Source organism: Rousettus aegyptiacus, unplaced genomic scaffold (genome assembly GCF_014176215.1).
Source record: "Rousettus aegyptiacus isolate mRouAeg1 unplaced genomic scaffold, mRouAeg1.p scaffold_m13_p_10, whole genome shotgun sequence".
Lineage (NCBI taxonomy): Eukaryota > Metazoa > Chordata > Mammalia > Chiroptera > Pteropodidae > Rousettus > Rousettus aegyptiacus.
Window position 1 is genome coordinate 29,379,105 of NW_023416285.1, and position 22,729 is coordinate 29,401,833.

Below are 22,729 nucleotides of genomic sequence, written 5' to 3' on the forward strand. Positions count from 1 at the left end.
AGGAAAGCTGATGAAAGCTGCTTCAAGAATAAGTATCGGTGTCGGTCTTGATTAGGGAACTCTCATACTCAATGAGCCTGTTTCAAAATCCTCAAGTCAAAAGAAAGGCATTAGTAAAGCAAAGAGCACAGCTGTGCGTGGTTACCCCTCACTAGACCCAATATTAGTCACAGTGAGACAATGAGGGACAGCGTTAGCAAAGACCCTATGCAGGAACATGTGGAAACTAGTCAAGGTTTAAAAAAGAAAAAGGACAATTTTTGCTATCCATTGCAATTGAATTTTTAACAATTGTTAACTTGACTAAGTACATATGTGACACATTGTGCTGATGGCTTTACATGCTAAGTCTTTCCTCCTCACACCAACCCTGAGGAAGGTGCTATGGTTTCCTTCATTTCACAGATGAGAAAACAGGTTCGGGGGGTCAAGCAACAGTGTTAACTAGAGAGAGAAAGATGTGGGACCTACCTTTATCTTTTTGACTCCACACTGTTTGTTCTCAATCACTATGACTGCTATGAATACACTTAGCTCCAACAACAACAACAACAAAAGAATCAATCTAAACAAGTTTATTTCTCTCTCATCTCCAGATGAGTTAGTTGAGGGCTCTTGCCTTGAGGCCGGCTTCAAGGAACCAGGTCCCTTTCTTAACCCTGCTGTCCTTAATGTGTGCCTCTGACCTCATACCAAGTCACAGAATGGCTGCTATGTCCCAAGGCATCATATCTGCATTCCAGAAGAAAAGAGAGAAAGAGCAAAAGTCAAAAGCCTTTCAGAGAGGCCTCACCTTTCTAAGAAGGAAGCCCTCCTCAGAAATTCTAGCCTACGGTTCGTTGGCCAGCCAGCTCTAGCAGCATAGGAGGCTCAGAGTTGAGTTTTGCTTTCTGTATTTTATAAACTGAAAGACAGAGGAAGGTGAGTTGGGTGGGCATTGAGTGAGCCAGCTTACGTAGTACATGCACAAATAACCTACACGATCACTCTGCCCAATTATATGCCTGATAAAGTGCGAGTTAATAAGCCCAGCATAAAGGGTTCATGTAATCTCGTCCTTTCTTTTTGATCTGATATCTCTGTTCTCTTCAGCCAGACTTGATTTTTTTTTCTCTTCTCCCACATGTACTTCCACTGAAGTTCCCCAACCCTACTCCCTCAGTGCAGTCAGGATGGCTGCATTCTGCCACTAAACACGAATTAGTATCAAAATAGAGGGAGTGTAACAAAATAATCACAGCTATACTGTAAACATGGGAGAATTTTTATTTTCCTGCCTCAAAGCAATCTAGGTCAAGGGCCAAGAAGGAAGGCTCCTATATTCCTTCTATTTTGTTGCTATGTTATCTTCCACAGGCAATTTCTGGCTCATTTCATCTGAAGTGCCCCAGAACAAAACAGAGAAGATACAAATAAATGACAAGGATTTAGAGAGGTTAAAGTGAAGAAAATGATTTCCACATCCTAAATAAGCTGCAAGATCCTTTCCACTTCTCGCCTTCTACTTGGAGTTAACAGTTTTACCCGAGCTCCACTAGATGGCAGCACATACACAGGTACAGTATGTGAAAGTGCAAGGCCTCTTTTAAAACCTGGAGGAACCTAACTACAAATCCCTGCATGCACTAGTAAACACTTGACTTACTTCTGCACAAAGGTATCAAGTTCGTAGCTCGCTCGGTGATCTAGAAGACGCCATCCACTTGCTGCTCTAAAGTAAGATTTCCTGACATTTTAAATGAAACTTTGGACTGGGAAAAGGGGAGGTCGAATTTTTAGATGTCGCCTTGTTCTGCACATTACCTATTTCAGAATTAATCTTAGCAGTTAGATAGGATAAGGGTGGGTTCCTACCAAGTTTGAAACTCTGGTGTATTAGTAAGTTTTTCAAAATAAGAGAGGATTTTACAATGTCTTAAGTGAACATTTTTCTTCCTGGCTCATGAAGATAGAGTTTCTGAAAATGCCATTTGTGTCTCTGCTAATTGGAAATTAACATTTTGATTCTAATATTTAGAGTAAGAAAACCATCATGTGTAGTTTTCACATGGGATGTATTGAAAGTTGCCCCATTTTACCATCTCAGGCCATGTTTACACTGATTTTCCCTAATAAATCCATTTTCATTTTGATAGTGCAATTTTATCTAATAATGAGGCTTTGGCTCCAAAATCTGGTCTCAGGACAGGGAGGCCAGCAAGGGAAGGTTTTCAGAGAGAACCAAAGGGCTGCTCTGTGCTTCAGCAATGGTTTAGTTAAGTTCTCTCTCTGTCTCTCTGTGTGTCTCTCTCTGTGTCTCTCTCTCTCTCTCTCTCTCTCTCTCTCTCTCTCTCTCTCTCTCTCTCTGTCAAAGGCAAACATTTGGCTTTTGCCTTCACAGTGCCATGTGCCAAAAGTCACTAATGACAATAATGTAAAGTAACAGTCTTTAAATACACCATGCTCAGGCTTCGGGGATGGTAGATTATTGGAATCTCTCTAAAGTATATATTGAATATAGCTCTTAACGCTTTCCATGTTTCAAGTAAAAATATAACAGTTGTATAAGGAGAAAAAAACAACAGTACAAATTCATTGCAGCAGAGGAGGACTGGCACCGTAAAGGCCCAGCTTCTCCGTCTCAAATGCGAACTAAATCAGAAAACATCCCACGAAGTCCGTCAGCTGGTCCAGCCCAGGAGACAGTTCTAACGCGTTGTTAGTCTGGCGCTCCAAGGAGACGAGGGTTTTATTGGGGGAAACGGTGATGTGAGAAAAAAGGAGAAGCTAACTACAAACGCAATCCATGACGGAAGTCCGCCCACAGGAAAGGGAGCGGGATGCCAGGCTGGCTTGGAGCCTCCCGATGGCCTTGAGGTTTGCAGGAGGGTCCGCCAGGCTCCCCAGGGAGGAGCGCGGGGAGAAGCGCGGTGTCCCCTAGAAACGGTTCTGTCTCAGTGTTTGCGCCACGCTCAGGCACCGTCCACAGGAAGGTGGCCTCAGCTCCAGCTCAGCGATGGGTTTCAGAGCACAGGTGGTCAGGTGTTCAGTTATATGGGTTCTGGTCAGTTACCAGGCCCGGGTAGGGGAGGCACTGGCCCTGATACCGCGTGGGGTCACTGAGGGTGCAAGAGCCACAAGAAGAACCAGGTGTTCTGTTGGGCCTGCAATCAGGAGGCTGGATTTGAATTCGTAGCTGTGAAACACTGGGTAAAGCACACAATCTCTTTGAAGTTAGCACACTGGTGATCCGGACCTCTTATCTCTTAAATACGCCCTCATCCACCCCTCCTGCTCCAGCTGGCTCCCTGCCCAGGTCTGTTCTCCACAGAGATCTTTGTAAAATACATGTCCGAGCATATCACATTCTTTCCATAAACCCTTCAGTGCCCATTGCCCACGGAAGTAATTAACCCCTTAGAAGGTAGAGCTTGGACAAAGGGTGGAGGCTTGAAAGGGAATCACCCTTTGAATGCAGCAAAAAAAGCCAAGTGTGGCTTAATAGAACAGGGATTCTTTCTAAAAGAAAGGACTAGATCATGTGAGCCCTCTAGGTAAGGCTCACTACCTGTACTTTATCAGGTAGGTAACTGAGCAGAGTGATTGCGTAGTTCTCTTCATGTACTGTTTATGTTGGTTCCACTCAACACCCACCCAATTCACCCTCCTCCCCCCACCCTTTTCCTTTTCTTTGCCTGAAATGCCTATATGATGCCTTAGGACATAGCAGCCACTTTATGATTTGGTTTGAGGTCAGAGGCACACATTAAGGACAGCAGGGTAAGAGAAAGAAACTGATTCCTTGAAGATAGCCTCATTTAAACATTATCTGACTCCTCATCGCCCCTGACCTCATCACTAGCCATTCCTCTCACCCTGAGATCTACGATCCAAGCCCTGGGCAAATATCTCATACACGTCATATTTCTCCCTTGTCAGAATCTCTCAGTCCTCCCTTTGAAAAATTACTGGTTGCCTGTTCAAAGGCCACTGCTCCATGCTTAAACTTTAAGAGAGGATCAGCAGCATTGTGGGGTGGAACGTTCACATACAAAAGATTCAGGACACGTGCTTGGAGTTCTGGCTCTGCCGTTGACTGGCTCTATGACCTTAAGCAGGTCAAGTCAGTTTCGTCATCTGTAAAATGGGGTTACTGGACATGATCTGATTTTCCAACTCTTTCATTCAATGAGTCTCTGAGGGCAACTGTGAAATCTTTCCAAGGGACAAGAGAAAACCATAGACCACTGACGGTGCAAACCCTGACGAAAGTTTATAGGAGAGAAAGCAAGAAGCAGCCCAAGTAATAAGGACGCATACAACGCCACAGCAGTGTGTGCCGGGACAGTGTGTGTGTGTGTGGGGGGGGGGGGCGGTGATGATGGTGGTAGCAAGGGAAAGGACTCCACTCCCGCGGGATCGGCATCAGAGGTGCTCTTCTCCCGGTACAGAAGTAATGACCGGAAGGTTAAAGTCCAATGTCTCTGCCCCAGTTATCACTCCAGTGGATGCTAAATGTTTTTGATACACAAAGCTAGGTATCTAGAGTAAGCATGCTTGGGGAATTCAGATGGTGGTAGTGACTTTACAGAGGTGCTATCTTCTGTGAGAAACCAATCTCACAGAAGGGAACTGTTTCATCTTGCAAGAATGTGAATTCCAAGATACGCTAAAACTCGAGCTACATTAAACCATCTGTTCCAGATGTTACTGCCAGCGCAGGGCCACGGTGTAAGTCACTAAATGCAACTGTCTTTAGGTTAAACCACACGTTCCGTTATGGGTCGACTCGATGGGAAGGTCATCATCCTGACAGCTGCTGCTCAGGGGATTGGCCGGGCAGCTGCCTTAGTAAGTTACCATCTCTTGTTTGCTCACTAACTGTTGAGGTATTGAATTATGTAGACAGATTCCATGGTTATTTAATTCTGTCCTACTTTTTTTTTTTATTGATTTCTATGCTTCTGCTGTCTAAAGTTACAAAAAGAAAAGTCACTATTTCTGAACCTCAGGCAGATGAAGGAATGAATATCTCACTTATTATTATGTGACATGACTGATAACCTTTGACTCTGCCTCAGTTTCTTTGCTCCATAATAAATTTACTACGGAGGCCCTACAGGAGTACATAGCTTTCTCAAATTATGTCAATTCAGATAAAGGACTCCAGAGTTACAAGACTATCAGATTACCTACCCCCTCTAATTGATATCAACTTCTCACACATTATACCTCCCACCTGAGCTAATAATGCACTTTAGGAATGATGATGAGTTTGACATTTATGAAAACAGTAGTATACTCTTAGGAGGAAAAGTGTTGAAATTACCCATTTTTCTCTTGCTATTTGGACTATAACGAGCAATGGTATATAATAAGAACTTGCTCAGAAATGTAATGTAAGCTATCAAATCACAGCAGTATATTTGAGAAGTGTTAATAAAAATAGCCTAGTTTTTTAAAAACACCATTTTATTTGGTATTACTTAAGGGGACAAAGTCAGATGACAATTACAACATATGTCACATTGTTCTAACTAATGATAAAAAAATAATAACAATGGGAAGAATGAGGTGAGACTAGTTTGAAATTCCACCTATTTAAATGGAGGGGGGGATGGAAATAAGATAAAGGGGAAAAGGCTAAATGACTTTCCACTTAGGAAAGCGGTTTAACCAAGTAAACAAAAGATTTATTTGTGCATTGTGTCTACCAGGCTTTTGCAAGAGAAGGCGCCAGAGTCATAGCCACAGATATCAATGAGCCCAAACTTCAGGAACTGGAAGAGTACCCGGGTAAGCAACTCCACTGCTTGAACTTAAGACTCAGTCTACAGAGCAACAGGACTCACGTGCTGAAAGAGAATTCCTTAGCTGCTCAGCTCCGCTGGCCTTTTTAGGGCCTGGCTCTCTGATAATCAAACTTATATTCCGTGAACCTACACACAAAAATATGCATACTTAAGTGTAGAGACAAAATTTTGGCTGCACACTTAAAATTTTTAATGTATTTAACACGTTGAAGGATTCAATACCTTAAAATAAAATGATATGAACATTTGACAGTTCACTTTATAGGACAACTTTTCACTCCTACGTCCTCCTTCTCTAAGGGCGGTGCTGTCCCATAGAAACATGACATGAGCCCTATGTGTCATTTCAAATTTTCTAGTGGCTACATTTAAAAAGTAAAATTAAACAGGTGAAGGTTCCTTTAATAATATATTTTATTTACCTCAATATACCTAATATAGTATCATTTTAATGTAATAAAAAATATTAATGGAATATCTTACATTCTTTTTTATACTAAATCTTTGAAATTCACATGTCTTTTACACTTACAGAACATTTTAGTTCAGACTAGCTGCATTTTAAGTGTTCAGTAGCCACATCTGGCTAGTGGCTACCATGAGAGAGACACCTCAGCCCTAAAATCACATGTCATGGTCAGAAACCCAAAGAGATTACCCAAATTATTTAGGTATGTATCATCCTTACCATATCGCACTGAACCCAACTCTAACATCAAAGAACTTCAATTAAAGTTACTCTGAAAGAAATCAGAACAGAGAACTCATTTCAGAGTTAACTGTTCCCACAAAACAGAACACGTTACAGGATTGAACACAGATCAACTCATTGATTTAGTTAACTGAATGAAACTATGTCGAATTATCATTCCAGCAAGTCGAAGTAAAGCCACTGTACTGGAAAAGCCCAAAGGAAAAGGAGTCTTTGTGAAACTCAATTTTAGTCTTCTCTTTCTTTTTTTATTCATGTTTTATCTCTGTATCTAAAGAAAATAATAAAATAAATCATATATTTTAAAAACATGAAAATAATGACTGCTGTTGTATTAGAGGACATTTGGATTTTTGTTGTTTTTAGTAACTAGTATAGTGTGTATCTCTCAAGCCTTCAAAAGTTTCATTCCTTCTTCTGGCCTCTCATTTCTTCTTGCACTTTAGGCCAGAAGTAAGTAATGATGCCCTTGACCAATAAAGTCATTTCAATAAATGGTAGAATTGACATACAAGTAAAGCTCACAAATAGAAACAATCTCTTATGCCACCACCCTTGACCTTCCTCCTCAGACAGACAGAATTCAGAATTTTTGTAGCAGTGACTCAACCTCTGGGGTAAAAAAGGAATGGGCTAAAATGGCCCACTTTCAGTGACTTTTGGCTTACTGAGAAACATCTAATATAGATCACGCATACTGCACTATAAAGTCCTTACTCAGAAAAGACCTTTATTATTCAATTCAGAGAATGGAGAGAAAGCAAGCAGGGAGAGAGAGCTGTGTAGTTGGGAGGTCCACACTGGGAAGGCTTTTTTACTAATGAGAGTCTTAGCACCTACCAGTGGTCAACAGTCCTATGAACCCTGACTGGACAGATACTATATCACTTCCGAACAGCTAAATCTTCAAGGCTAGACATTTTTTATACGTATAGATAAGTAATGCCTTTCGTTTTATTTTCAGGTATTCAAACTCGGGTCCTTGATGTCACAAAGAAGAAACAAATTGATCAGTTTGCCCGTGAAGTTGAGAGAATTGATGTTCTCTTTAATGTTGCCAGGTAATTCAGAACTTTTTTGATTTCACTCTCCTTACAGAACATTTTCTGTGACTTATATTGGAAGAATTTCGATAGTATAGGCAAATTACTCCCCATGAACCATAATATATTCCTTGGGAAATATAGCTGGATTCTGAATAGAATTTTTATTATAAGATAGATAAAGAAGTTGACATGGGCTTGGGACATAAAGGCAATTAAGATCTACTCAAGACAGCTAATACTACTCCACAGCAATTGATCTTCTTAAGACTAGTAACAGGCTCATGCCAATGGACTTGTCACTGATGTTCTAGTAGGACTTATAAAATAAAATAAAAAACAGGTTTCCAGTAGAATATCTTCAAACGAAGCATATTCCCAAGAAGCCAAGCACATATTGAAATGCATATATTTCCAATTTTTTGGCACAATAGCCTAGCAAGTCATTTATACCTCCCAAGCTCAGTATTTCTTATTGGGAAAATAAATCTCAGCACAAAGAGAAAGGCTAAATTAAACTTTTTAGGGTGGTTCCAGTCTTGCTGAACCCCGTGTAAAAGACGAGAAACTGGAAGTAGAGCAGCTACATGTAAATACAGCAACTGCTAGTGCAGTCCCTTCTCAGGCACAACAGCAGAGGTAAGCACAGCTGAGGCTTACGCAGGAACGGAGTCGATACATTCTGAAGTTCTGCTTTTCTTACAGTTAGGGTTACGCTGGTAGAAAAATCCTAGCGCCTTCTAATATATAATATATTTTACTGGTACTTCCTAACCATGTTTCAGAGCAGAAAAAGAAAAATCTGTCCATAGTTTATCAGGTGTTACAATGTATGAGAATTAAATTAAAGCAAAAGATTTGTAACGATCTATTTTAAAACTTGCTCATCCCTCATATGAGAATATACCCAGAGCCATGAAAAAAAAAAAATTAGCTAGCAAAATTAGTTTTCGAGCATCTATTAAATTTTCAGCTAAGTAAGGGATCTAGAAACAGAGCGTGTGGTCCTTGCTGTCATCGTTCATTTGAACTGGAAGTAGAGTCACAACCAACAGTATTTTATCATTAATTACATAATTTTGGTCCAAGGGACAGTGAAATCAATTAGGACTCCAGTTCCTATAAAGCTTCCTGGAGGAAGTGTGACCTGAAAAAAAAATCGAAGCTTATTTTAAGGTTTTTGCTTGTTTGTTTATTCAATGTGTTAGAACTGTACAGTAGCAATATTACTTCGCTACCCGGAGATGTTTGTTTTCCTCGCATTCCCTTGAGAATGTTTAATCTGTGCCACCCGGGGGCACCGTTGCTCTTGCAATAGGAGTCAGGGCAGGTATCGTCATTTATTTGTTTTTGATGTTTCCTGTGCAGTTAATATACAGCTTCTTATGTTTGATGGCACAGAACTCTTGCCTTCTTCTTTAAAAAAAGGAATTTGCGTTCAAATAAATTTATTTATTTAGGTTGTTGGGATAGTTACTAATGTAATGTACTGATACTATATTTGAATTATTAAAAATCTTGGTAAGGGAAGAGACAAGGGTCTAAGTCAATTGATGACAATAAAATGATATGGAAGTGGAATTGAAATCTTTTTACATATTTCTTCCCCCCGTTGTTTAATCACTGTTCCAGTTTTGTCCATCACGGGACCATCCTGGACTGTGAAGAGAAAGACTGGGACTTCTCAATGAATCTCAACGTCCGCAGCATGTACCTGATGATCAAGGCATTTCTTCCTAAAGTAAGGCGACCACCACCTCTGGGATAAGCATCATTGGATAAGTAGGTCTCCTTACTGGGAATGTAGAAAGGATCCTTACATATGCTGAGGAGTAAAAACAATTAATTTAACATAATGACTAACCTGTATTGAAAATGTATAGCAAGAAATTTAATATAAATTAACTTGTTAAACCTTCCAGTTCATCCATTCAAGGAATATTAAGCACGTTCTATATACCAGGCTTCATTCTAGGTTCAGAAGACACATTGGAGAACTAAACAAAGTTCCTATGTAAGAGACGACACACTTTTAAGGGCTGAGACAGGATAATAGTTAATCAAATAAACATATATTATGTCTGTTGCTTATACATGCTATGAAGAAAAAGTAGCTAGGATATCAGTGAAGTCCAGGAGAGTCTCATCGATAAGGTAAAATTTTGATAGAGGTTTGAATGAAGTTGGGGAGCTAATCATTCAGGTATATGGAGAGAGAGTTCCAGGAAGAGGGAGAGCGAGGAGGCACACGGGACCAGAACAATCCAATGAGGTAGGTACCACTTTCTCACATCCATGATACAGAAGATGAAGCTGGGAGGCTACATAATTAGCAAGTGATTAGAGCCAGGATTCAAATCCTGAAATTGGGCCCCTTCTTGAATTTCAGTGTCTAGGCACACAGGCTCAAGATGGATGTACCTGATTGCTTCTCTGTATGCTGAGTATTCTGCTTACACTCCTGTTTTCAGCTGAGCTGCAGAGGTACCAGAAAGATGGCAGACAGTGTGTGCTAAAGAGAGTTTTCCTCCCGAGTCTGCTGCCCTTGAATTCTCCAGTCTTCACACAATTCATCAATGTTTTTAATTTTATTTTACAAACAAGCATTAAGAAACTTTTGATAGCACCACACGAGGTGCTCTAGGGGAGGTAGATATAAATATGAAAAACACTGACTTCAAATGAGTTTATAAGCCAATGGTAACAGCACAGACTCAGACAATGAAAGGGGTTGGCAGTACAGAACCAGCTCAGTTCAGGACTGTAAATTGAACCCCAGTGAAACGCAGAAGAGTCGTTTTTCTCTGTTATCCCAGCTGGATTAGATGACTGACATCCTGAATGCTGCCCAACCCAGGGGAGAAAAAGAGCTTTTTAATGCAACTCAGGGCTAACACTTTGCTTCGAACATTCAAACTAATGTCAAGAAGGATTCAGATGAACGTTAGAAGGAAAATTAGAAGAATCGACTTGGCAACAAAATAATTTTTTTTAAATCTACTTGTTTAGTACCTACAAGAAATCTTGGGTGGATTCATGGAATGTTCAACTAGCAAATTTTTTTAAATGTATTAACTGCTTCTTTTGCTTATTTGAAGTTCATGAGAATCTGTTATTTGGATCTTGAATCCATTTTTTGAAGAATGTTCCTTAGTGTAGAATATGGGAGAGCATCAGAGTCTGTGGTAAAACAAGAAAGCTTAAGTTATGGTGGGGAAGACTTCGCACTTGTATGGGACTCATTTGTAAAACCAGCCTATTTCATGTCTGGAAAGCTTTACAGATATCGGTGAAGGAAGCAGGTGTGGGGTACAGTGGAGCTGAAATTTAAACTTATAAGAAAGTGTTAAGTTTTACAATGTTGAACACTAATTTATAAATTAATGAGTTTGCCTATGATTTAAAGCATCTTAATGATAATCAATATGAGCCAATAACACTCATCTGTAAAAAAAAAAAAAAAAAAATCCTGAGCAGTATTAATGACTGGGCTGAGGAATCAGAAGGAGTCAGTGCCATTTGTTAAAGCGACTCTAACCAATCTGACCCTGTCCTCGGAAGACTTTAGGCACAGTCTGAACTCTGCCCCTGATTCACCATGTGACTTGGGAGATGGCCTGGCACCCTCTTAGCATCTATTCCTTCTGTCTAAAATTAGGGTAGTAGATTATACAATCCTTTCTGACCCTGATTGTCTGGGATCCTCTGTGTCCATTAGCCATGACGCACATATTCCAGGTTAGGACTTTCCAAGGGAAGCCAGGATTTGGAGTCTAGGCAGATCTGAAAGGTCAGGTGTTCAAAACACAGGAGCACTTGTGGGAAATTTTTTTTCATGGATAGAAAGAGAAAATTATTCCAAAACTGGGAGATCCATCAAAAGGCAGAGAACAAGTTTAAAATACTGTAAGAAGAGGTCAACGCAGAATCCAAGGTCCAATGTGGAATGGAAGAGGCGGTGCATTATGGCAAGAATTCGGGAGGTGGGGGCAGTCTTAGATGGGTGGTGAGGGGTAATTCCCCTTTGCTGTGTCATAGAAGAGCTCCAAGAGTATAGAGGTGCTTAGCAAACATTCGTTGAATGAAAAAAATGAAGCTAGGTTGTCAATCTAGTTGGAGATCAGGGATAGAATCCCTGAAGACCCAGAAGGCAATGTCTACCAGGTTTCGGAGCTGAGCTCTGCTCAGTGGGGGCAGAGGGCTGGTGAGAGTAGGACTGACTAGACAGAGCTCAGGGGGAATCGTTAGAGGTTTTCCTAGCCTCCCACCCCGCAACTTGAGTTTCTGCGACATCAATCCTATATAGCATCACTATGTACCAGGCACTTTACTTTATAGTCATTCTTGCCACAGAGCTCTGTTGCTGGGAGAGCCAGGAAGAATGTTCACACTGTGACAGCAGGTACTGAGCTGGCGTTGAGAAGGCAGCATGGAAGGAGGCAAGGACCGTGGGCTTTAGAATCAGCAGGGAGACCTGGGTTGAATGGATGGTACACATATTAGGGAGCAGCACCAGCATCTCCTAGGTGAGCATGTTCTAAAGTTTTGCCTGAGTTATTGTTGCATTTCAGAAGACTGGACACTGAACTTACTTAATAGCCTGTCTTTATATTTAAATTGGGTTCTGTCTATGGCCACGCCACCCTGAACGTGACCGATCTCATCTGATCTCAGAAGCTAAGAAGCAGGGTTGGGCCTGGTTAGTACTTGGATGGGAGATCATCTAGGAACACTAGGCGCTGTAGGCGTAAAAAAAATAAAATAAAATAAAAATAAACTGGTTTCTCTGTATTCTACATGTATTAAAAATGGGTTATAGCTGACCTCGATAGCTCAGTAAAACTGGAAAAGATAAAAACAGGTTATGTTATTTGCTAAAGTTGGTAAGAAAGATTTTTAGGGCTTGATTTTCAATATCATTGTATCTGAGTAACTTTCGTGGTATTTTTTATGAGGACCCATTTAATTAAGATCCATTTTATTATATTAACAATTTAGAGTAAGTATTTTCTCCTGTGCCGTGGGGTCGCCTCAGCCTCTCCTTGTGTTTTGTTAGCCCATCTAATACAATGCCTTAGGGTTGTTTTAGACTCTGCTTTTAGGTACAATTAGTAGCTAAGTATCAAAACAGAAAGTAAGAAAAATACCAAAAGGAAACGTACATTCTTGCAGCCTCATCCCGGAATCCATTCAAGCTTACACCTCTTTGTCTGAAAGCTGCTGGAGAAACGCCTCAACAAAAGTGATTTCCTTCTCCAGACCCTTTACACTGTCTATTGAGACTCTTTTAGAAACTCTTTGCTTGATTTTCATGATTTAGTGTATTCTGTTTTTCCTTCTGTTTTTCCAGCAGCTGTTTTAACTCGCCACTCTCTGCGTTCACCGTCTCCCCAGGTTCCTTATGGTCATCCTTACAGCCTCTGGTTTCAATGAGAAGCTAGTGCCTGTTAGGCGGGCATTCTCCCCACCTCTTGCTTCTTCCCTCAAAACGTTTGTGGGTAACCATGCCCTTGCACGCACATACATTATCTTGAAAACATACATACATGTTATAATTAATAAATTATAAGTTTATTTGAAAACACTTTCTAATTCGTAGCAGTCTTTTCATTAGATATCCCTTTAGGTCTTGGGCAGGACTCAGCAATCTGTACTTTAAACTGGCACCTCAGGTGATTCTGATTCTTTAAAATGTATTGACCACCTACTGTGTAACCTGTCTAGAAGGACGACACAGCCACAGACCCTTCTCCCATGAAGTTCACACTTTGGTAGGGGAATTATAAAGGGGGCGCTCCTAGGACATGCTGCCTTAGACGGGGAGGCAGCCCTCGCTGCACATAACCATTCACCAAACCCTACCCTTACAGCCTCAACTGTCTCCATCCCCATCACCCACAGACATTTACGCATCTCTGCTTTTATAACTCCCTTTCCTAGATCACTGCCTCAGCCTCCAGTGGTCTTCTCTACGGGGTACCAGAGTCATTTTTGTAATCCCCAAATCATACCCTCCTCTTCTTGGTTAAACCCTACACTGTCACCACTGCATTCCTTTCAGGGTAAAGCCCATATTTTTAAATTTAGCCCTGTAACCTGTGTAGCCTCATTCCTTCCTTGCCCTGCATTCCAGCCAGACCCATTCCTGCCCCCAGGTCCATAACAGAGCCTTTATACATAAGGCTCTCTCTCTCTCTCCTTAAAATAACCTTCTCTTTTATTTTTCTGACTAACACTCTAGCTTTTAAAACTCAACCCATATATTTCCTCCTCAGGAGCTTTCCTCTAGCGTCCCACGGCCTGGATCAGTCCCCTCCCATCAACAGCCCCCCCCCCCATTTTATGAAGGTCTCTGCTGTCACTGGTTGCTGGTTATGTCAGCAACTCCAGTTGGACTGGCAGTTCTCTGTAGGCAAAGACTGTGTCACTTGCCTTTGAATCTCCTGGACCTTGCACAATACCCGACCACAGTGGGTATTCCACAAACACTGTGTTGAATGAAGTAAGAGTTGTCCAACACCAGGAATACACAGCAAGCACTATCATGCATTCACATTCTGTTTAGCTCAGAGTCCTCTTGGTCTTGCTGCTGGTCTTGTGCCACGGGAAGGTGATAATCCCCCTGGGAACTGTTCCTGCCAGTGAGTGTGCGCACGTGCCACCGATTTGCAGCAGCACTGGGTGAGACTGTCAAGACTGCTTAACAGAGCTTAATGTTCATAACTAATAAGATGGTTCTGCAAAATTTAAGCAACTGCACATCTTTTAAAGAGGTAGCATTTTTATCCTTCAGAGGGGGATTTTTTTTTTGTTTTGCTTTGTTCTGGCAGATGCTCGCTCAGAAATCTGGCAATATTATCAACATGTCCTCTGTGGCTTCCAGCATCAGAGGTAGGTCTGTCTGCTTCTGGAATCATAACTCAAATGCTCACAACACCTTCCCAAGCTAAGGGTTTGGAGAACAAGCATAGCAGAAATCATGAAACCTACACATAACTGCAAAACAGCATTTTAAAAATTGGTATTAAGTTCCTTAACACTCAGCCCTTTTACCTTAGACGTGAAGTAGTCATAAAGTTTGTTTGCTTTGCTCTTCCTTTCATTCTTTCTAATGGATGTGAAAATGAAGATCAAACTGGAAGAAGGAAACATTTATCTATTTAATTTATCAAAAAAGATGTATCGAACACCCACTATGTGCTTCTGCTCCAAAAGAATTCACAGTCCTACAGTGGGCAAATGCACGTCTGTGAGTGATCGTATTGGCACAGTGTTGTGCAAAGAGCCCTCACTACACCTCAATGCCTGTGGACATGAGGAGTAATTCACAAAGATAGTTGATCTGGGCCCTAAAGAAAAGTCAAGTTGAAGGTCCAGGATTGCAGTGCAAGATAATGTCACAATCTGGCACAAATGGATTTGTGAGTTTAAAAGAAAATAGCTAGCGCTATTAAGGAAGAAAACCTGATACCAATCTTTTGAAAGGGTAGAGTGGGAGGAAGTATGACAATGGTCACTGAGGACATTTATTCGTGTTCCCATTCTAAAAGGAACTATGTTTTTTATTCCTTCAATTATTGAATTTTTCCTTCCCAAGCAGGAGTTGTGAACAGATGTGTGTACAGCACAACCAAGGCGGCTGTGATTGGCCTCACGAAGTCCGTGGCTGCAGACTTCATCGAGCAGGGTATCAGGTGCAACTGTGTGTGTCCAGGTGACTTTGGCACTACAGGGCTGTGGACATGTCCTCTCTGATATCTGGATTGCCACTATGAGAGCTATCTACATAAGTTTGTTGACCCCATGTTATATTGTCTCCTGTCATTAGGAAAAGTTCAAAAGAAAAAGAGCCTAGGCTTATTAAGATAACTGACCAATAGTAAATTGGGATAAAGAGGCTAAGTCATTGGGAATAAACCATAATGGGTTTAACGCCACTCATGTGTGAGGGGCAATTCCAAAACATGTGGTTAACAGACAGCACTGGCCAGCGTTTGGTGTCTTGGATGCAGACCAGGGATGTCCTCAATGTGGGAAAGAGGAAAAGCAGACTATGCTCACAGGACAGCAGGGGAAAGAGGAGCCTCCCAGAGTACAGGGAACTACTGAGTCATGAAAATCTCCTGGGTGGCCCATAAATTAAAAGGAAGCATTAACACCTTCCTTTATGCTGTAAAAAGGGAGTCGGCTAATGATGGCCCGCAGGCCAAATCTGGCCACCACCTGTTTTGTAAATATAGTTTTATTGGAGCACATCCACACCCAGTTTAAGTGTTGACTAGGACTGCCTTCATGCTACAGGCAGAGCTGAACTGTTCTAACAGACCAAATGGTTCTTAAAGCTAAAAATATTTCCTATTTGGCTTGTTACCGGAAAGTTTGCTGACCTCACATATAAAAGAAAGGAGAAAAGCAGAACTTATTATTAGTAGAAAGGACAGTTCATTTTGTCCAAACAAAAGCATTCAATAACTTATTTCTTGGGAATAAATTCTCATTCGCTTAATAACCGTGGGTGTGTCTATTAAATAGACATGCCCTTTCACCTGACTCCACCTACCCAAAATGAATACAAGGTGTCTGAGAACAATTATTAATTTTTTTCCTGAAAAGAAATTAAAAATTGCATATCCAGGATCAAAGCTCCTCTCAGTAGTGTACAACTGGTGTTGAGGGGTTAGGGAGTGGTATATTTCACAGTTACCTGTGGGATCTTTCAGAACGTGAAGGGCGTGCCAGAACTTGGAGAAGGGGCTTATGAGAGAAAACTGCGTACGGTATAGGCATACCTTGGAAGTATTGTGAGTTGGGTTCCAGACCACGGCAATAAAGCGAGTGTCTCAATAAAGCGGCTGTAATCTATTTGCTGGTAGAGGGTCTTGCCTTCATTTTGTAAAACACTCAACATCTATAAAATGAAATAAAGTGAAGTAGAATAAAACAGTTGAAAAGTCCCACAGGAGAGTCAGATGTAATCCATCGTGGTCTCCCCTCACTCACTAGTTAAAGAAAGGAAACTGCTACAGGATTTTCATGATGGAGGTATTGTGTTTAATTTTTCTAGGACTAGAAAAATTAAACATAGGTAAGACAAAGGAGAATACACGAGAGACAGTTTCACTGGGTTTTAACTGATGGTACTTGAGTCCAGCTATTTTCGGTGCTATTTACCCCATGGACTAAATGGCAAAATGATTGGAAAAATATGGTTGTTTTACCAGCTGGACTTTTCAGGAGATTGGAAAATATGTTATCAAAAGCTCTGGAACAAGGAACTAGCTGTGACTCACTGAGCCAGTCACAGAAGAAAACCTGACAAGGAATGACTATGTCTGGGATGGCCCTGGTGATTGTCTAGTCACAATTCTCTTAACACCAGACTTGTGTAGACCATGACATGGTGTGTCAGTCTGTGCCGTGGACACAGCAGAATCCAGTGACAATGGAATTAAGTGGAAGGCATAGGCTTGCTCTACAGCTTTAGTAGCCATTCATACCAGCCATATGTAAGATATGACACTCATTTGCCTCAGTTGAAGGAAGCTGTTAAAACTGTAAGGATTTTGAAGAGGGTGTTAAGTGAAAGCTTTAGGTGCCTGGAGCACATTGTTGATAGTATTTTGAACTTTAAGGAGACTGTTGATGAGGGATGTGAGGAAAATATCATAAACTGGATACCAGGGGGTCCTTGTGGTGTGGTTTCAGAAAGTTTATCAATACTATTGCCCACAGTAACATGAGAGGTAGAAGATATTCCTAAGGAGTTGGGTGATCTAGCTAAGGCAGTTTCTACACATAGTGTTGAAGAATGCCTCCCTCTAACAGTAAAATGTGAGATGCAGCAGCTAAAGAAACAGCTGTTAAATGAAAAGGGGCCAGAATTTGCTGATTTTGGATTCACGGCCTCTCCAGAAAAATGGTAAATGATGATAAAATTAAGAAATGGTTTCCAAGCAAACATCACATCTATGGCACTCTCAGGAGCATGGTCTAAAGACGAAGTTGAGGATGTAACTGTAAAATCATTCGCTATGCCATGAGAAAGATCGTGTGGTCTCCAGAACACTGTTTACAGAATTTACAGATTATATAAGTGAACGAAAAAGTCTGGGGAACTTTCTCTGTAGGAATGTGAACTAAGTGGGATTTAAAATTTTTTCATGACATTCTCTTTTTTTTAAGTAAAATAATTTCAAATTATATTTTTAACGAAAAACATAAAACCTGTCAAAAATAGGAATTTGAAACCAATTAAAATAGCCAAGATAATGAGGAAAATGTAGAACCACCTAAATTACAAAGGACTGTGACAATCATAGAGTTGTCCCTGAGGATCCCCAGAGTGAAACTGGCAGCAAGAATAGATTTGAGAGGGTTAAGGCAGTCTGGATCCTTGTCCTGATGAAGTACATGTATGATTTTTATCTATATCTCAAGGTAGTTGTGAGGATTAATTGAGATAATACATGTAAAAGTGCTTAAAATCTGTAAAGTATCATGTTAGCGTAATATGACTAAAGTACATGTCTTGGGAATGCTGGGTGAGTCACCCAGAGTCCCTGCTCAGTGTCACAAAGAATTATAGTCTGTGTTTTCAAAACGCATAGACATGTTATTACAGAAGTTATAAGCCTATGAAGTAAAATGGCAGGTAAGTAGAGGTAAAATCGTTATTCTAAGTCATGGAGAAGGATTTCACGGATCGTCATACCAAATGGAAAGGAACTTTAAACAAATTGTCAATCTCTTTTTCAGCTAAAGTAAGTAACCAAGTTGAATGTTCCCCTTTGATTTAGGAACGGTTGATACCCCATCTCTGCAAGAAAGAATACAAACCAGACCAAATTCTGAGGAGGTATAGTTACCATATTAAATGTTTAAATCTTCTGGTTAAATAATGCCCTCTGCCTTACCTAGAATAGACAGATTAGAGATGCAAAGTAGAAGTATGGTTGCCAGGTAGGCTGAGGGAGTGGATAGTTGTTTAATAGGTACAGAATTTCAGTTTTGCAAAATGTAAAGTGTTCTGGAATTCATTGGACAATAAAAAAATACTTAACACTACTAAATCGTACACTTAAAAATGGTTAAGATGATAAATGTTATATGTGTATTTTACTATTTTTTAAAAGCTCTCCTTTAATATGAACTTTTTGATTTGTAGATTTTAGTATAACAAAACAGTTTGAGTACCTTGGGAGTCACTGTAGCCCCGCTTGATCTGCTTAGTCCACAATTAATGATTTTAATGATATTCTTACATCTCATGTATCATGCGTGATTACGACGGCAAGCCAGTGGTACCTCTGTAGATTTGTCTTGCCTTTGACTCTCAGAAGGTGTATCAAGTGAGTTCATATTTCAGCTCACATCACTGACGTCTGGTATGCTTTCTGGTCACAGGAACTGAGCAATTTTCTGAAAAGACAGAAGACTGGAAGATTTGCAACTGCAGATGAAATAGCCATGCTATGTGTGTATTTGGCTTCTGATGAAGTAAGCACTGTTCTCCCCAGGGAGTTCATTTTTCTCAATCATATTTGGCCACTATTTGCTCAATGAAAAATGTCATCTAAGAGATTTATGGCAAATATATGTGTGTATACACACACACACACATTTTATATATACACATACATGTGTGTGTGTATATGCTGAGATGCTGCTAGATAGAGATATGTTCCGATCTAATTTGCTCAAAGAAAGGCTACTTTGATCTGAGCTGCTGGCTTTTCCTCATTCAGCTTTATGGGTAACTAAATGAAATGGAGGATTGAAAAAAACTTAAATTGCTCAGTTTTCTAAGAGAGAATTGCTTTCAAAAATTGAGGAAACCCTGATTAAATATAAATAAATCAAATGAATATCCAAATTATGACAGCTTCAGGTGAGATGGGGAGAAGGTAACCAGATTAACTGAGCCCAGGAGACACAGAATCGACATCCGGTGTTTTGGGTTTTACTGGTAACTTGTTTAGGAGACTCCCACCAGTCTATTTTTCTACAAATTCTTCCTTGTTTGTCATCGTGTATGTAAATTCCTAATTCTGTCTCTTTCCACTTAGCATCTGTTTAGTAAGCAGTTTCTTCCTTAATAGTTACTGTATGGTTTTAAGAGGCATACAACTGCAAAGGCACAAACTGTATTCATAAGGTGTAGAGCACAAGAACATCCCCTTGTGTTTTATGTCTTTGAATATTACTTGACCAGGAACTGTAATGTATGCAAAGAGAGAGGGACAGGGGAGTAGGCGGGAGTGAGGTATATCACTGATCAGTTAGTTCCTTTTTATATAAAGGACCTTGGTGCACACCAGGTGTTTGGTGAATGTGATAAATATAGCAGTTGAAATGTTGAGTGACAGAGCAGTTACTACTTCTCAGAACTATTAATAACAGTCGTTAATAGCTGAGGAAATTGCTAGACAGAGTATTAATGAAGCAAGGACGTCGGCCTTTCTCTGAATGCATATCTTCAGAAGAGCTCATTTGATTTTGGGGTACTGCTGATAAGCTTAATTTCTTTGTTTAGCCAGAGTTTAGGTTACCAAATATTTGGGAATATTCTGGCTTGAAATGTGCAACAAAAGGACCTTTGGCCTTTTAGGAGGGTCTAGAGGAGTCCATGTACATAACAGAGAGCTTACCTTTTTTTTAAAAAAAAAAAAAAAGAAAACAGGGGATTTGTGGTCTTTTCTTGGTAAAGTGACTGGTAACACCCTAGTTTATCTACATTATATGATCAGTTTTCATAGACTGAACGTTAAAATTTCTATACTCATATAATGATGTTTTTCCTTCCTGTGTCTTCCCTTGTCCCAGGCTTTAGATGAATTTATTATCCATGTTTAAAATATTTTTAAACCTCAAACAAGGAATCACTTCAGTTTTAATTCATTGGAAAATGAAAAATTCTGTGAGAAAATATAGTTATTTGTTTGAACTCTTTTAGTTTTGCACGGATTTGGATATCTTAAACTAATATAGAATATTTTTTCATAGTTTAATGGATTATACTAATTATTATTCATAAAAACTTTTAAAACATTTAGTGTGCTTCAGCTCCTAGAATTACCTAGAATTACATATGTATTGATTATATATACATATGGCTTTTTAAAAACTTCTATTTGATAATTGACATGACCACTTTATGAATGACACATTTGATTATGTTCAAAAGTTTATTAGTGGTATAAAACTAGTTTAGAATAGCTCTGAGTTTCAAAATGAAAATATAGTATTGCCACCTCGCTTTATCCTAATTTGTGGAATGACTATATTCCACAAATGACTAACTTCTTAATTTTCTGATTCTGAAACCAAACATCTAACAGACCTTGCTTAGAATGTGACATATGCTAAAGCACCAGCCAGAGGCCAGTTAACTCCAGACCACGAGAACACTTGGCAATTTTGAATCACCCAAAATTTAATTCAGATTTCCCTAAATTGTGTTTAAGTGAGTTTTTCTGTTGCCATGAAATTGTTTAGCTCTCTCAGTCGTAGAAGAATTGAAGAAATACAACCTGTGTTAAACCCGGTTAATTGTTCTGCCTAATTCTGTTTCTCACTACAGTCTGCCTACGTAACAGGTAATCCTGTCATCATTGATAGAGGCTGGAGCTTGTGATTTCAGGATCTTCTTGCTGAGAAAGCAGTCCATTCCCATCCACAGAGAACCTGGTCGTGAAAACCCACCCATCGCATCTTTCCTGTTAAAGGAAATAGTAATCAAAACAAGCCCTTTTTAATGATGTCATTGTTTGCAAAAGTCTGATTCTATAAATATATTAATTTCTTCTAATCGCTCCTGAAATCACCGTAGATGACATAAAAGTAATAAACTCACTGCAAATGAATACTTTTAAGAATAAACCTCAATTTGCAAGCATATAAAGCTAAAATGTGAATATGAAGAAAAAGTAAAGTTTTTTAAGTAAAAGGTATCATTTCTATTTTACATCTACTTCCCAATATTTGAATATTTTTGTACAATTCTGCATTGGTCTGAATATGGATACTAATTTAAAATTTTTCACCCTTATAAGTGAATATTAGAGGTAGGAAGGAGTTTGGCTTCAATAACATTAAAAGATGTTTGGATGCAGAACTGTATTGTTTATCTGTTATGTAAAAGAAAATAATCATCAGATATTTATACTTAATGGATATCATCATATATAATTAAGTACTATTTTCTTAGTACTTAACTTAGTCTAACTAAAATATCTTTATTAAAATTTCATGGGCCTAAGAAAATATAGTTAACTAATTTGGCAGTATTGTCAGTTCGAAGGATATTTTTTTTGATTAAGCGTAGATTTTTTTCACCAAATTCCAGGATAACAGACAACAGGTTGTGGAGTAGGAGTGAATTTTAGAAACAGTCTCTGACTAAACAAATACAAATGAATCATGTAAAAGGAAGAAATTTCAAGAAAAAGTTTAAGTATATTCATGGATGGTAATTCTATAAGAGGTTATTAGAAAGTTTTTTTCTTGTCTTCAGTTATAGGGTTTTATATTTGTTTTTTAATTGTTACTGCTTCAAAATACCAAATGCTATGGTACATATATACAGTAGAAAATAAATGAATCTTAAGGATAACAAGGAAATTATTGAAATTAACAATGAACAGATAACATTTTATGTATAAGGAAGAATATTTTGCAGTCGATAAAAGTTAGTTAAAATCGACAGCAAAGGCTATTTTGACTAGCACTCCCAAAGAGTCTATTTAGTTTAAGATTTGTTTTAGACTTCTAGATGAGATATTCCACTGCTGGACCACAGATAGCTTGGTTTGTAACCTAGACCAAGTCACCCAATTTATCTTGGATTTTAATTTTCCGGTTTGTGAGTTGGGCCAAATGATTTGGGTTTCTTTTGGGTGTATCATAATCAAAATGCTGTAACTTCTTATCAGGTGAGGTATGGAACACCGAAGTTGATAAGTATGTTGTGAAGTACTTTATGCTGTAAGCAAGTACACATGTCTAACTATGAACAAATGAATTCTAAATAAATGTGATGATTCTGCAAAATGAATTCTAGTTTTAAATGCTCTGTCAGAGTTAGTTCTCTCAACGCTATCAACTATTTTAGTAAAACATTATAAACAATAAATGCAAAGTAAAATCTAGCCTCAAAGTTCAATGTTTCCAAAGTCATGCTAATC

General features: G+C 39.3%; 1 protein-coding gene and 1 pseudogene across 3 annotated transcripts; both read left to right on the forward strand.

The window, feature by feature from the left end:
- Positions 1-1,567: 1,567 nt before the first annotated feature.
- Positions 1,568-21,442, forward strand: BDH2 (3-hydroxybutyrate dehydrogenase 2). 3 transcript variants are annotated; one of them, XM_016159051.2, is made up of 10 exons: positions 1,571-1,716; positions 4,739-4,830; positions 5,697-5,775; positions 7,469-7,565; positions 9,180-9,288; positions 14,378-14,438; positions 15,148-15,261; positions 18,344-18,402; positions 18,951-19,043; positions 21,127-21,442. In XM_016159051.2, the coding sequence occupies exons 2-10, from the start codon at positions 4,759-4,761 to the stop codon at positions 21,178-21,180; spliced, it is 738 nt and encodes a 245-aa protein (XP_016014537.1). In that variant the 5' UTR covers positions 1,571-1,716; positions 4,739-4,758; the 3' UTR covers positions 21,181-21,442. The 3 variants fall into 3 exon arrangements, with proteins under 3 accessions (XP_016014536.1, XP_016014537.1, XP_036083547.1); XM_016159050.2 differs by lacking the exon at positions 21,127-21,442 and having other exon boundaries at positions 1,568-1,716; positions 15,145-15,261; positions 18,951-19,109; XM_036227654.1 differs by lacking the exon at positions 21,127-21,442 and having other exon boundaries at positions 1,659-1,716; positions 4,684-4,830; positions 15,145-15,261; positions 18,951-19,109.
- On the forward strand, positions 12,174-12,295 carry LOC118609105 (annotated as a pseudogene).
- Positions 21,443-22,729: the final 1,287 nt, after the last annotated feature.

Coding starts and splice junctions, on each gene's coding strand:
- BDH2 (XM_016159050.2), top strand. CDS start 4,759: ATGGGTCGACTCGATGGGAAGGTCATCATCCTGACAGCTGCTGCTCAG. Junction 4,831..5,696: donor TTGGCCGGGCAGCTGCCTTA/GTAAGTTACCAT, acceptor TGTGTCTACCAG/GCTTTTGCAAGAGAAGGCGC. Junction 14,439..15,144: donor TGTGGCTTCCAGCATCAGAG/GTAGGTCTGTCT, acceptor TTCCTTCCCAAG/CAGGAGTTGTGAACAGATGT.